The sequence below is a fragment of the Hyperolius riggenbachi genome, chromosome 5, assembly GCF_040937935.1.
Source record: "Hyperolius riggenbachi isolate aHypRig1 chromosome 5, aHypRig1.pri, whole genome shotgun sequence".
Lineage (NCBI taxonomy): Eukaryota > Metazoa > Chordata > Amphibia > Anura > Hyperoliidae > Hyperolius > Hyperolius riggenbachi.
Window position 1 is genome coordinate 133,449,544 of NC_090650.1, and position 12,070 is coordinate 133,461,613.

The window sequence follows — 12,070 nt, forward strand, 5'->3', positions numbered from 1 at the left end:
GGCTTCTCCATTTTAAAATACTATCAACGTTAACTAAAATTCTAAATGCCACATATTTCCAGTAATTACTAGCAAATAGCAATACAAAGTGTTTTTTTTTTCATCTTTTCAGGCAGTGTAAGGTAAACAGATTACAGCCAGGAAGAGCTAATTCTGAATGGTTAGTGTAAGCATGCAGGTACAGGAATAAAGTACAGGTCTTTCTCTTCAGATCCTTTCTCTGTAGCTGAAAATTCTCTCAGCTGTTCTCAATGATCTGTGAGAAAGTAGTGTGTTTGTGTGGGCAGGGCAGATACAAACAGTAAATCATTCCTCTGTGAATAGTGACAGAGAAGTGGAGTGACAAAAGTACAGAATTACAGTTTCTTTGATAGTTCCTCTTTAAATGGTCCAAGGATTAATCATACGCTATGGAAATTATTACTGCCTGGGACCATTGTTCCACTCCACAGGTGCACCAGTCCAAACTTAGGTATATTAGCTGATCTACTAAAAAAAAAAAAAAAAAAAAAAAAAGCTTAACTCAGTACCCTTTCATTTTCTGTGCTGGAAAGCAATATCCAGATTATGACTTTCGGGTGTCTGAATGCTCTCATTTTAGATAGGCTACTCCAATCTACTGAGATATGGACACCCATGATTGACTATAGTGGGGGCCTGGGAGTCCAGTCTATACTGCAGTCATAGAAAGAAATGATCCTAGAATATTGTCGGTTTGGTTTTATGATACCTGGGCTCATGCCATCTATTGTGTAGGCACTCTGTGGTCTTGACAACCTTTATTTTGTGCAGACCATGGCATCATCCGGTTCTATTTTTGCTTAGTTAATTTTCCTTTGTTTTCCTTTCTTGTTTTGATATGCTTTGTACTGTCCACGAGCACAAACTGGTAGCTCACTCCTGAATATTGTAGGTTATGTTACCGACTTTTTTATTCTAAAAACCATAACTTTCTAATATTCCAGTGGATAACTCACTATAAAACACAAGGATGAACATCTTGGCATTCTGAGTTTTTATTTCAGACAACACCACAACTGATCACAGAGGAAGGAGTTTTTGCTGGAGTGGGTAAAGCAGCAGCAAGAGATTCGAAAATTAAAGGGAACCTGAAGCGAGAAATAAATGGAGGCTGCCATATTTAATTCCTTTTAAACAATACCAGTTGCCTGGTAGCCCTGCTGATCTATTTGGCTGCAGTAATGTCTGAATCGCCCCAAAAACAAACCTGCAGCTAATCTTGTCAGATCTGACAATAATTGTTAGAAACACGTGATCTGCTGCATGCTTGTTCAGGGACTATGGCTAAAAGTATCAGAAACAGAGGATCAACAGGGCTGCCAGGCAACTAGTATTGCTTAAAAGGAGATACATATAGCAGCCTCCATATACCTCTAGCTTCAGGTTCCCTTTATAACAAGCTCGTTGATCAAAACTATTTCAAATCTTTTAAGTGGCAGTCTGTAAAAATTCTGTTATTTACCTACAGCAGATTACATTCAAATTGAGACAGCTTTTGCTGTAATTTTGTAATGAGTGCTTCCCACATTTCTCTTCTCTCTCTCTCTCGAGGATTAGTTTTAGATCCATCATGAGCCCCCCAAAAACTTGTTTGGATAACAGAATCCATTAAAGAAATTCTTACCTTTGCTTTGCCACATCTAACTAGTGTTCCCATAAAAGCAATGTTGCTCCTGGATGTTAAATCTCCATTTGTTGCAGCTGGCTGTGGGGTTGTCGATTTGGAACATGGAGCCGTCTCACCTGTTAAACTGGATTCATCCACAGAGAGATCTATTGCCTTGGAAAATAAACATTAAATTAATCTGTGAGCTAGCCATTCAACACAAAATCTATGAAAATTTTACATATAGCTAGTTTTCATTAGCTAAAATGGTAACTAGTTTATACTTTTTTGCACTAACCGCTTTTTTTTCCCCTCAAAAGATTTTTATTAAACAAAATAGAAAAATACAGAAATGCCATATACAACTGTATACAAATCAATGAACATTGTAAAGTACCACCTAATAGTTTAAATAGGAAAAGTGCACTGTATGGATTTTGTTGCAGTAAGGATGTATGAATAAGTCAACCAAGTTCACTGGCTTTAGGTTGAAGTCTAGTCTGCAGCGTCTTGTGTACAACTCCAGCCATTTAACTCACTAATACAAACAATACACCTCCAAAACAATGAGAGAGATTAGTTAGTTATTTACTGACACAGAGGCAATCTGAAAGCTAGAATGTCGCTTCCTCATGCCTAGTACACACCATGCAATTTCCCGTCAGACGGGTCTAATCTATTTCTGATCATTCTTCTGATCCATTTTCCAAACACTTCAAATCCAACCTGTTGGAAATAAATCGATTCGGCCCATCTATCTGATGAGAAATTGCATGGTGTGTACCAGACATCAGATTTCTGTACAGACTGGCATTTTTGGATTGCTAATATGTAGGCAGAACATACAATCAGCCACAGCAGCAACCCTTATAGATTAGCTCTGTGATCAGTAACTAGCAACCACAGGTTTCAGTTGTTAGCCTAAGCAAGGATTCTGAACGGTTGATTTGGTTGGCTGGACTACTTTTGCTCCAGTTTTCTTTACATATGTTGACATATTGACCCCTATGTTACTACATGCACATGTCAACCTGAAGGTGATAGCGCACTAGCATGTCAAAACCGCCACAGGTCCGGCACGATGTGCTCTGAACACTAATCATCAAAACATACTGCCGACAGGATCAGTTTATGGCAAAGTAATCTGAAAACCCAGAGGCATGAAGTAGTAACGGTAGTAACTAGCAAATTACTAAGTGCACTGGATCTCCTTAACATCTGGGTGACCACTTTGCTTGGGCACCTTTGAGTTTCCGTAAATAGTCTGAAATGAAATCACAGCTGACATGTGCTCCATGTGCAGTTACAATAAGAGTAAGCAGATTTGTACCAACATCTAAAAACACGAGTTTTGCGAACAGTGGAAGGATGCACAGATCCACTTACAGAAAGCTTAAAAAAAAAGGTACTGTACGGAACAGTCACAGAATGAGCATAAAACGTTCTACTCCTTAGGCTTACTATTAAAAATAAACTTTGCCACTTCAGAATACAATACTGAAAACCTAATGTCTAGTTTGCTTTATTTGTCAGGAATTATGAAAAGCAATGCCTTCCCTGTTGAACATATGTTAACTACAGGGTGCCCAACAGGAAAAACTACTTATTTAGTTGAACATTCAGCTGCAGAATAATCTGGAGAAAGTGGTAATCTGCTGTCCCTCAGCAGTGCACCAGTTAATAAAAGCAATCTTGCTTCTCTAGTGGGCAGGCAAATTTATTTTCTTCCAGTGTCCCCTGGGCTTCCAGCGCTTGACAATTTGATGTATCTGAAAGCAACGGGCTAGATGCACTTACTCCATATGCATTCTGATCAGCTGTGAAGAGTCACACAAAAAAAAGAATGTCTGCACATAAGCCTCCCGTGCTCGGTACCTAGACTGATCCGTCACTCCTTAGCTATAATCACATTCTAACAGGGTAAGCTGAACCAGGAATCAAATGTGCATTTTCATACACAACTACTTTATCATATATTATAAAAAATACACTGCCAACAGCCTTCTTGTTAATCCAATGAACAGGTTTACTGCAGACCAAACTAATAAAATGGGTGGTCAACTTAAAGAAAATGCATCAGCGAACCTGAACTCAGAACTTCCTCTCTGCTCTAAAAGATAAGCAACAGCATATCATAACATATAGCACCTTCAAAGAAAAAAACTTTTCTTTGTTACAGCTGATACAAATCCTGCAATTAATCTGCAGCGTGTCTACGTCCTGCTTTCATGGAAACAAACAAAGGGCCTGATTCACAAAGCGGTGCTAACAGTTAGCATGCTGGTGAAAAGCCCTTTATCACGCCTAAACTCAGTTTAGGCGTCATAAGTTTAGGCTTGATAAGTTTAGGCGTGATAAGTTTAGGCGTGATAAGTTTAGGCGTGATAAGTTTAGGCGTGATAAGTTTAGGCGTGATAAGTTTAGGCACCAACTGGGTTAGCACCGCAGTGCACAGCTGATCAAAAGTTTTGCGCTAGCAAAGTCTGGTGCACTTCGCATAGAGTTTAAATGGCGCCTTTGCGCGCGGGACTTTGCGCGCAATCTAAACTTATCTAAAATTATCATGCCTAAACTTGTCACGCCTAAACTAGCTTTTCACCAGCGTGGTGCAATGGTTATCACGCCTAAAGTCTCTAACTGGGTTAGCACCGCTTTGTGAATCGAGCCCATAGGGTTAACATCCTGTATTTAAAAATGAGCTGCTCTGCGAGACAGCCGCCTGACACAGCTGAGAGATCAAATTACAGCTGTGATTACTCACAGATGAGGGGGAATTAGACAGTCTAAACTCTCTAAATATATACAGGGTGCATTTCTCTAGGTTTTCCTTCTGTCCTATGCAAGAGTTCAGGTCCACTTTAACACGGCCACACGATTTGCTGTCCTTTTGAATGGGCCCATTTTCAAGCTGCACAAATTTTCATAAAAAGAACGTGAAATCTGAATCGGTTCACAATAATTAGAATCTCATTGACCATCCCAATACATGATCATGTTTGGATGGCTCTGGGAGGGTGACTACTATCTGAAGATATGGAGCTAAAAAGAACACCCAACGAGATGCTCCAGCCTGCATTACATAGAAGTGCCCACAGTTTTTCAGCTTGCAAGCTACTTTGAAAATTACAAATTGAAAATGATCTACCAGATAGAATCTACTAATAGATGTAAGCCACAACTGCATGCACAGTGGCAGTCCATCAATGTTTACCACAAGCCGCCAGTCACATGGAAATCAGAGTCCTCTTCAGTAATCAGCAGTAGCACATACTGCTTCTAAATGTATGGCTCACCACCTTGCAACATCGTAATCCTCTTCAGGACAGCATGTCACACTAAGCTCATCCAAGTCAGAGTACAACGCGTACATCACTCAGGCGGGTGGTGTGGGATCTACCCAGAAGAGATCACAATCTACCTAATGGGCACCCTTGCATTAGGCCATTCATCTCACAATGCCCAGACCAAAGCCTTCATAGGAAGCCAAGCACCTTAGTATGTATTATTACCATATTTTGCGATTGTCTGCAAGATTTTTTTTTACGATATCTTTCAATGCCGTGGCCATTGTTTTCAACCAATTCAATTCACAGTGAAAAGTTCAAGTACTCCCTGAACCCAACATAAATATTTTGGGGAATGTACAGTATATTGCATGTTCAGAACCTAATCCATATGACAAGACCTTGCTTCACTCAAGTCACGTATGCAGTATTACACAGCCTGACATCCTTACACTAGAGTTACATACATCTTACCCAGTGCTGGGGGTAAGCGTGCAAAGAAAACATTTTACCAATCATGGTACAGACAGCTGCAGTGTGAATATTGGTAGGCTGAATTCATTTGACTTTTTTCTTTATACAAGGTACACATAGTAAAAGAGAAGAATACCCTTAGAAGCACTACTTCACAGCATTGGTGCACTTGCCTTATACCTATTAGTTTCAAGCTCTTATCGCATTTTAAGTGTCCTCTTTCTTCCTAATAAATCACCTACTGCCTGGCTTAGCAACATAGACCACAACCTTCAAGAGCTCAAAGAATGCAAGATATCTTCTCCTAAGTTAAAGTATTTCTGTAAGAGACACTATCATATTGATTGATTCCCCTCATCTGCGGCCCGGCTCTCCTTCAAATCACCCTTCTGGCCTTTAAGAATTACACTTTGAAAACGTGTTTCTAAAAGGTGCTGTTCAGAACCATTAGGAAATTGTACATTTCAACGCATGCTGTGAACTTAATTTTCGCAAATCTGCTACAGACAAAACATATATAATGGATAAATATTTTGCCCAACATTATATAGCACAGTAAAGTTGTGCTGCTAGGTAAGCTGGCACATGCAGAAAATGAATGGTTGCATTACTCAGACAGAATTAGGCGTAGATGTATTAGGTGAAAAAATATAAGAGGCTCATCCATTTCCTAATATCCATGTAATATTCCATTAATTTAACCACTTAACCTCCAAGTAGTTTTCCACTTAAAAAAACCAGAGCAATGCTCAACTGTCAGCGCTCCTTCCATTCATTCGCCTATAACTTTGTTACTACTTATCCCAATGAAAAAAAAAATCTATATCTTGTTTTTTCTGCCACCAATTAGGCTTTTGGGGGGTACTTTTTTTTTTACTAAGAATTATTTTATTCTGAATGTGTTTTAACAGGAAAAAGTATGAAAAATGGAAAAAAAATTCATTTCTACTCAGTTTTCGGCAATTATAGTTATAAAATAATACATGCTACTGTAATTAAAACCCACACATTTTATTTGCCCATTTGTCGTGGTTACTGCAACGTTTAAAAGTTTTCCCTAGTACAATGTATGGCGCCAATATTTTATTTGGAAATCAAGGTGCATTTTTTTTGTTTTGCGTCCATCCCTAATTACAAGCCCTTAATTTATAAAGTAACAGTAATATACCCTCTTGATATACATAGTAAAAAAAAAAGTTCAGTCCCTAAGGAAACTTTTCTTTTAATTGTAATTATTTTTTTGTTTACAAATTTTTTATTTTTTTTTGGGGGGGGGGGGGGGGCAACTATTGCGGAGTGTGGGAGGTAAGGGGTCAATTTAAAAAGTAAAAATAGGTCTTTTTATATAAAAAAAAATGTTTTTAGGTGTAATTTTAATATTTGGCCACAAGATGTCCTTGTGCATAACTTCCCTATGCATAGTATTACTACACATAGAGGAAGTACGGTAATGGGTGAATGTGTAAGTATCTGCTTTTATGAATGGCGGCGCCGTCTCTAAGATGGCGGCAGTCATTCATACGGGGACTTAGATCAATAAATGGGAACTGGGTTCCCATTCATTGATCTCCCGGTTAACGATTAGAGGTGGTAATGATCGTGGGAGCGCGCAGTGGGCGAGCAGGAAGGAGATATTGCATTTTGCAGGAACGTAGTTAGTCGTCGCAGAGGAGGGGAAGTAGTTAATAGAATTATATTTAAAAGCTCAAAGGGAATAAAAAACAAAAAAAAACAAAAAAAATAAAAAATAAACTTTCAAGTACTGCATGATTGAAAGTGCTTCTTTAGTAAACATAGGATAGTAAGGATTTAAAAATGGCAAATCAAAAATCTATCAGCTTATTGCTCGTTAAGAGTAGATTCGAGTATTGAAGCAAAAAACAAAAACAGAAAATCCCTATGTAGCCAAGATAGGATCCAGTTCTGGTTGGCACTGTCGTTATAGGTCAGGCGTAACTTCACATTACGGATATTGTTACTATCAACATCATCTGTCCTAGTACCGTTAATGCTGAATACACATTAACGGTAAATATATGGCCAGCTTAAGTGGTGGCCAATAGACCTTTTTTTTTTAAACACAAATCTGTACTGTCTTTGGCCACTCTTATGCTGGATACACACGGTGCGTTCCCACACTCGATTTCCCGTTCGATTCCCGTCGATTCGTTTATTTCCAACATGTCCGATTTGCATCGCAATGGATCGTTAGATCGATTCGCATGCAAAGTATGCAAATCGGACATGTTGGAAATAACGAATAGATGGGAATCGAGTGGGAAATCGAGTGCGGGAACGCACCGTGTGTATCCAGCATAAGAGTGGCCAAAGACAGTACAGATTTGTGTTTAAAAAAAAAAGGTCTATTGGCCACCACTTAAGCTGGCCATATATTTAACAGACTGCAACCTGATGTGGCAAAACAATCAATTCCTCTCTCATAGCAATATAATTCAGAAAGGAATCGATTTCTTCCACAGACAACACATTAATTTTCAAAAGATTCCAGTAGGGAATCTAATGAAAAAAAAAATAAAAAATAAAAATAAAAAATCGATCAAACTGCAGCATTGCACATTGTGATGCAGTGCAGCGCTATGGTCTATTGATTGACTACAACTCCTGCACCATGCCAAATCAAACTAGATTTATTATGGTTTCCTATTGATACTTTTGAACGAATTTGATCAATCAGACATTTTTTGGGAATAGAATCCCAGCAGATGAATTCAAATGGGGAACCAAATGGGAAATTAAACAGACACCAACGTAGCATAGTTGTCAAACTCAGAGGGTGGTTTAAAAATAAACTGCGGTGATCTCTTATTTTTCCCAGAGCTTTATGTCCACAAACAAGTTTTTATACTCTTTTGCATATTAATTAGGTTTACCTTTACATCTCTTCTGCAGAATTATTTTGAGAGTAACATGGCAACCATAACTATTATTCTTTCATTGCCTATGCTGATTACTAGTCTGTGGTCTTTCAAACACCCCTAATAATCCACTGATAAACAATTTTAATTTAGCTTTGTATTGACTAAGGCTGGAGATGAGGCAGAGACATATGGACGGGAGATTGACCTTATCAAATGATTCCCTGGTGTGCAATTCAGCATCGTCTCCTTATAGCCTTAGTAAGTAAAAAGGTACTTATCCGTTAGCCGGGCACATCCGGCAGGTGGCGACAAAGCTCCACCAGAGTTACAGCTTTCCCTACTATACATGTCGGCCTGGAGGGGGAATAGTAATTAGCGCCACCTGCCGGATGCGCCCGGCTAACGGATAAGTACCAGTAAAAATTCCAGTGCAGTATGCTACAAATAGCAGTACAATATTATCTATGTCATTTTAAATACATCATATGTGCACATCGGCACCTGACCCCATCCCTCCACAGCAACGGACGTCGCTCCATGCCTGCGCACTCACAGCTTGACACGATCGCAGCACATGAACACAGAATCCAAGGCTTTTATTAGGTAGAATGGTAAGCCTGTACAAACAAGACTGCCTCAGTAGTGGGCACCTTAATACAATCTTACCACTTCTATGCAAAATATATTCGACCAGTTTACCCTTCTTTGCCCATATACTACATAGTTTTGGTAGGATGGGAGAAAAAAAAAATATTTCATCATTTGTGGGCACCATTGATGGCGATCTTGCTTGCACAATCTTACCAAATCTACATAGTCGACGGGCAAACTGACTATACTAGGAATGCATACTGTAGGCCAGTGTTCCTGTCCTCAAGGCCCACCAACAGTATGTTTTGTGGAAATCCACAGAGGTAGTTAATCAGCTCTGCATGAGACAAATTACCTCACCTGCATGAGACTAATTACCTCACCTGTGTATGTTTGTGATTTACTGCAAAACATGTACTGTTGGTGGGCCTTGAGGACAGGGTTGGGGAACTCTGCAGTGTAGGCAATTCCTCACTCCCTCATGTTGCATGGAAAAGGTAAGATTATTGGTGGGCATTCCCATTCCAGAACCTTCAATTTTAAAAGTCTTACTTGCTAGAAGAAAGTTTGGTACTTATCCGTTAGCCGGCCGCATCCGGCAGGTGGCGCTAATTACTATTCCCCCTCCAGGCTGCCATGGATAGTAGGGAAAAATGCAACTCTGGTGGAGTTTTGTCGCCACTTAGAGGATGCGCCCGGCTAACGGATAAGTACCGAAAGTTCTTTTTTTTACGATATCCGGCTGTCCCAAGAAACTTTGTTGTTTTGGGGATAGGACAAGCCCTGGCTTCAGGAAGCAGCGTCCTACACGGTGTCTCAGATGCAAAACAAGACGTCTGTGCTGCCAACCTGACACTACATTTTCTAGTGCGCAGGACTAGAATCTAAGTACTAGGGACGGTCAATGAGATGTAAATAATTCTGAGTTAAAGTCAATAGGAAACATAAAAAAAAAAAAAACAACATGAACATTTGTATAGCGCTTTTTTTCCTGTCAGACTCAAAGCGCTCAAGAGCTGCAGCCACTAAGGACACGCTCAAGAGGCCACCCAGTTAGCTGGCTATGAGCCAAGTATGCAGATCTGTCTGTGGAAAACCACTGCCATTCTTCCACAGGCTCAAATGTGACCACTGCCTAATACCAGTAGTAATGCAAAGAAGTGGGTTAACAGTTATTTGTAAATGCTGCCTGACAGAGTTTCCTTGTGAGAATCCCCTGTGGTTATGGGGCAAAGTGTACAGATGCTTGAGGAGACAAGCAGTAGCTTACTCAATACAAACATAACCAAAATTTAAACATAAAATTCTTTATCATGTATTAACCAGCATGAAGAAGAAAATACACAAAATATACATTTTTCGTTACAACCAAAGAGTTTTCTGTAAACTTAAATTTCAGGCGCCAGAGCTTGTGATCGCCTTTAACACTTATATATCATTCTTATTCCAGGGTATTAACCAGATTTCTTGTAAACCAGCTTTCCCTTCAATCCACAATTGCAGACATGGATGCAGTCATAGAAACAGATGGCATGTCGTTAACACAGGCTTTCATCTACTTCTTAAAGCCGGTTATTGCAGATGAAAGAGCTCCGAGAGCATAATACTGACAAAAGCTCTATTCACTTGTTACTCAGTTTTCTGTCACATGAGCATAAGCAAAGACATTACCACGTAGCACATATTTTGCTGCTTTACCACACTTCTCTAAACCTCTAGCCTTTATATCAGTTTAAAGTGGTTTGATGTAATGACAATATACCTAAACTATTATAAACAATAGATAATATTGACATTTCTTTGAACTGTACATATTAAATTGCTTAAAAGTCAGTCAAAAAGCTCTAACATACAATTTTTACAGCAGAAATTCTTGCACGACACCATTACTGTCACAGCTGACCTGCATAACCAACAGTGTTCCACTTAAAGGGAGGATCCGAGGTACACACACACACACACACACACACACACACACACACACACACACACACAAACAAAACACTCCAGGCCACATGAGTGTAATAAGGAGCGGTGCAGCAGCGCAGGCACAGAAGGTCGGCATCTCCAACTGAGGGGACCCCGGGCCATCAGCTGGGAGTGAAGCTGCGGCAAGGGTAACATCGGCTGCCCGGGGCTGGAGGAAGCAACGAGTAAGTAGAACTTTTTTTTTTTTTTTAACCTTGGGTGGCTCTTGCAGACCACTGCAGTCATTCTGTGCCTGCGCTGTCCTTCCACAACCCTCCCGCCACCAATGGCGACCCCCTCAAACTGGGAGGCCATGGCCAGTTGGAGGCTACTGTGCATGCGCGGGCCTCAGCAGCGTGCACTCAGATCGCTCTTCCATTGCATGGAGCATTCTACATATGTACAGTAGTGATTTTCACATACTAACACATAATGCAACCGATTGGCAACTGGCAATTGACAAGGCTAGATATTATTGGCAGGGTGCTTTGCTCCCACATTATTCATTTTTAAACATTAAACTGATCCCAAGCCAAAGCTCAGGTTCATAATTAGATGTTAATGAGGGAAACCACAGGATCCTAATGAAGCTTCCCTCGGTGGTCCGATGTCCGCGGCCCCTCTCCACACAAGCACAGTCGCACAGGCACAGTAGCACAGAGCAAGTAAGTATCTCATTGTGCACCCGAGCTTCAGCTTGGGTACACTTTAATGCCTAGACACTAAACTACATAAAAACACTGAATATAAGGAAAAGCTATAAAAGATAAAAATCCTCTCAAACTAATATTTAATAGCGATCAATTATTGTAAATAAATGACCAGAAAAAGGGGTTGGCAAGAACAGGTGGGGAGGTTGCCAGCACACGTGCGAGGACTACAGCGCTTTGTACTGCCCTTTTTAAGTACAAAACTAGCAGTGGTGTGCTTGTTATTAGAAAAAAAAATGTCTCTCCTGAAATCTGATCTAATATGGTGCAAGGTGGCTATAAAACTATTAATTTAAGGTAAATATCCGCTGTTTACCCAATTCAATAGTGTATACCTAGCATTATTCATAGGGAATTTCAACCCAACAGATGTAAACAAGCCTCATTATGCAGGATTCCTAAAGGAAATATGAAGCATAAAACAAAGAACTTTACATTTAAAAGCTGATGCTCAATGGTGGACAGTCTGCTAATTGCATTGCAATTTAACAAACAAAAAAAAAAAAAACAAAAAAAAGAGAAAGACAAGGGAAAAAC

General features: G+C 39.8%; 1 protein-coding gene across 3 annotated transcripts in view; it reads right to left on the bottom strand.

The window, feature by feature from the left end:
* ATP2C1 (ATPase secretory pathway Ca2+ transporting 1) overlaps window positions 1-12,070 on the bottom strand; it is a 217,961-nt gene that overhangs the window by 77,538 nt on the left and 128,353 nt on the right. For all 3 annotated transcript variants that reach the window (XM_068236270.1, XM_068236269.1, XM_068236271.1), the window contains one exon: window positions 1,646-1,801. In XM_068236270.1, the coding sequence (XP_068092371.1) occupies window positions 1,646-1,801 (156 nt within the window). The remainder of the gene's footprint in view (window positions 1-1,645; window positions 1,802-12,070) is intronic.